Source organism: Guillardia theta, assembly GCF_000315625.1.
Source record: "Guillardia theta CCMP2712 unplaced genomic scaffold GUITHscaffold_600, whole genome shotgun sequence".
Taxonomy (NCBI): Eukaryota; class Cryptophyceae; order Pyrenomonadales; family Geminigeraceae; genus Guillardia; species Guillardia theta.
In genome coordinates, this window is record NW_005434118.1 from 1 (window position 1) to 2,317 (window position 2,317).

A 2,317-nucleotide genomic window follows, 5' to 3' on the forward strand; every position below is an offset into this window, starting at 1 on the left:
GGTAAGGAAAGGAAGATGAAAGAGGGTCGTGCGAAGGGGCGGAGAGAGGAAGGAGAGAGGAGTGGCAGAGGACGAGGGCACGCAATTCAGGAGAATGTACGGTTCGCAGAGTTGGGAGGAGGAGGAGGAGGATGGGAGGACACTGAGCAGGACAAGGACCAGGAGGATGATAAATAACGAGGAAGAGGAGCAGGAGCAGGAGGTCAGCGCGCGAGTTTCTACCTTCTTCCGCGAGGAGATGCCGCCAGCTGTCGTTCGTCTCCAGCTGGACAGGGACCTGGCAAGGACTCACTCTCCCTTCCCCAGCTGCAGTGACCCCGCAAACCTGGTAAGGGAAGGCAAACTGCTCCAACTCTCGCACCTCGGGCACACTGGGATAGCACCAGAGCTGCTCGGGGATGCACGAGGCCACGCAGGAGGAGGAGGAAGTGGAGTCGCCACTGCTGAGCGCGTCTGCCCACATGGCATGCGCTGTATTGCCCGAGACGCCGTAGAGAACCAGGTGCTCGAGCAGCCGCTCGTTACCCATGTCCTCGTCGTACTCGGAGATGGCGTCTTGGAACGTGCTGGAGGAGATGCCGGAGAGGTTCCGTCCTACGAGACAGCCCTGGTCGCTCCTTCCGCACTCCTCGGTGAAGAGCTCCTGGGAGGCAGGAGCAAGGTGAAAACTCCCGTGCAGCTCTCCTCCCCTCTCGTCGTTCCCAGCCTGAGCCAGCGGAGGGGAGGAAGGGCGGAGGGGAGGGGAGAGGCAGAGGTTGGCCGGAGTAGCGTCGGAGGAGGAGACCATGCTTCGCTTCCTGAGGGAGGGGTTGGCGGCTGCAAACAACTCCATCTGCCGCGAAGGGACTTCTGGGGTGATCTTTGCCCCTCGCTCCATGTGCTCGCATAGACTCTGCAGCGCACGATACCTGACAAGCAATCCAGTAAGACCGAGAAGAGCATGTTGCCTTGAACCCTTCCTATCTCCTTGCCCACCTTTCCTTCTCCAGCTCCTGTGCTTCCCATCGCCTTCTCTACCCATCTCTTCTCCACCTCCTGCATTCTCTTCCTTCTCTTTCTGCTTTTCCCTCTCCTGCACCGCTCTTGCACCCTGCTCCTGCTCCTGCTCCTGCTCCTGCTCCTGCTCCTGCTCCTGCTCCTGCTCCTGCTCCTGCACCTTCGTCCTTCCTTGTCTCCACTTGGTTCTCGTTGTACCCCTCGTTTTCAACCCACCCTCCCCTCATCCTCAGCCATTCTCTTCATTTAGATCTGCTTCACTCCCTTCCCGCTGATCCCGCTCCCCTCTTCTCCTCACCTTCCTTTCCACATGTTCACCTCACCCATGAGGGCTGCGTTCTCGTCCATCAGTCGTCTGATCTCCTCGGTGCTGTCAGAGCTGCTGCCTGCGATGCGCCTGATCCCCAAAGAGTCGATCTGCTGCTTAGCAGTATGCGGCATTGCGCTCTCAAGCGCGCGAAAGGCTTTACCGACGGCCAACTTGACGAACGACTGAGGGATCGCGATCTTGGACTTCTTGCTGTCAGAAGCATCCTTCTGCGTGAAGGACATGCTCAACTCTCAAACGACCCTCACGACCCTTCGCTGCCCATCGATAGTGATTCAATCTATGCACCCGGTACAGCAACACCAGCGGGCTAAGGCAAGCTTGCTTCTCGTCTCCTTGCTCACAGAGGCATGAAACAATCGTCAACATACATCATGCTTGTCGTCTGCCGCACTTGTGACGTCGTCGGTCACAACTACATCACGCAACCTTCCACAAACGTCAGTTGACCTCTTGCACCCCCTTCTTCTCCTCTCCTCATTTTCGTATGGATCTCTTGCTCGTGCCACGTCTGCACTCTTCATCCTTCTCATGCTAGAAGTCTCGTGCTGATGAAAATCCTCCAGTCCCTCTACCTCCCCATGCTCATATTCTGCGCTACTACGGAATGGTCCCTTAATGATGCCATCCTCTTTCTCCTCTACATCCAGCTTCCTCCACTGATCCATCTGCTGCTCCCGCTCCCGCTCCTCCTCTTCCTCTGCTGCTTCTTCTCTCTCCCCCCTACCCCCAGCATTCCCTCCTCCTCTTCTCCTCCTCGTCCCCTTCACTCCGATACGCCGGCCTTCAGAGGAGCCATTTCGCCGCTGTATATAACTATTATTATTTATACATATAAAACAATAATCGAGGATTTTGTATTGCAGTGTTCTACAACATCATTATGTAATGGTACTACATTCCTCCACTTTATGTACCATTATAATACAAATAATGTTATGTATACCAGTGCTTTTTATTCAAAGTTAAGTTAAAAATCATTACGAGGTTTTT

At 55.2% G+C, this 2,317-nt stretch overlaps 1 protein-coding gene across 1 annotated transcript; it reads right to left on the minus strand.

Annotated features, from left to right (window-relative positions):
• Nucleotides 1–222: 222 nt before the first annotated feature.
• On the minus strand, nt 223–1,548 carry GUITHDRAFT_149653 (hypothetical protein; the record flags this gene model as incomplete). The annotated part of the gene is made up of 2 exons (XM_005817750.1): nt 223–908; nt 1,295–1,548. Coding segments are annotated over 2 exons (940 nt in total), but the record flags the coding sequence as incomplete, so codon positions are not given.
• Between the last annotated feature and the right edge of the window lie 769 nt (nt 1,549–2,317).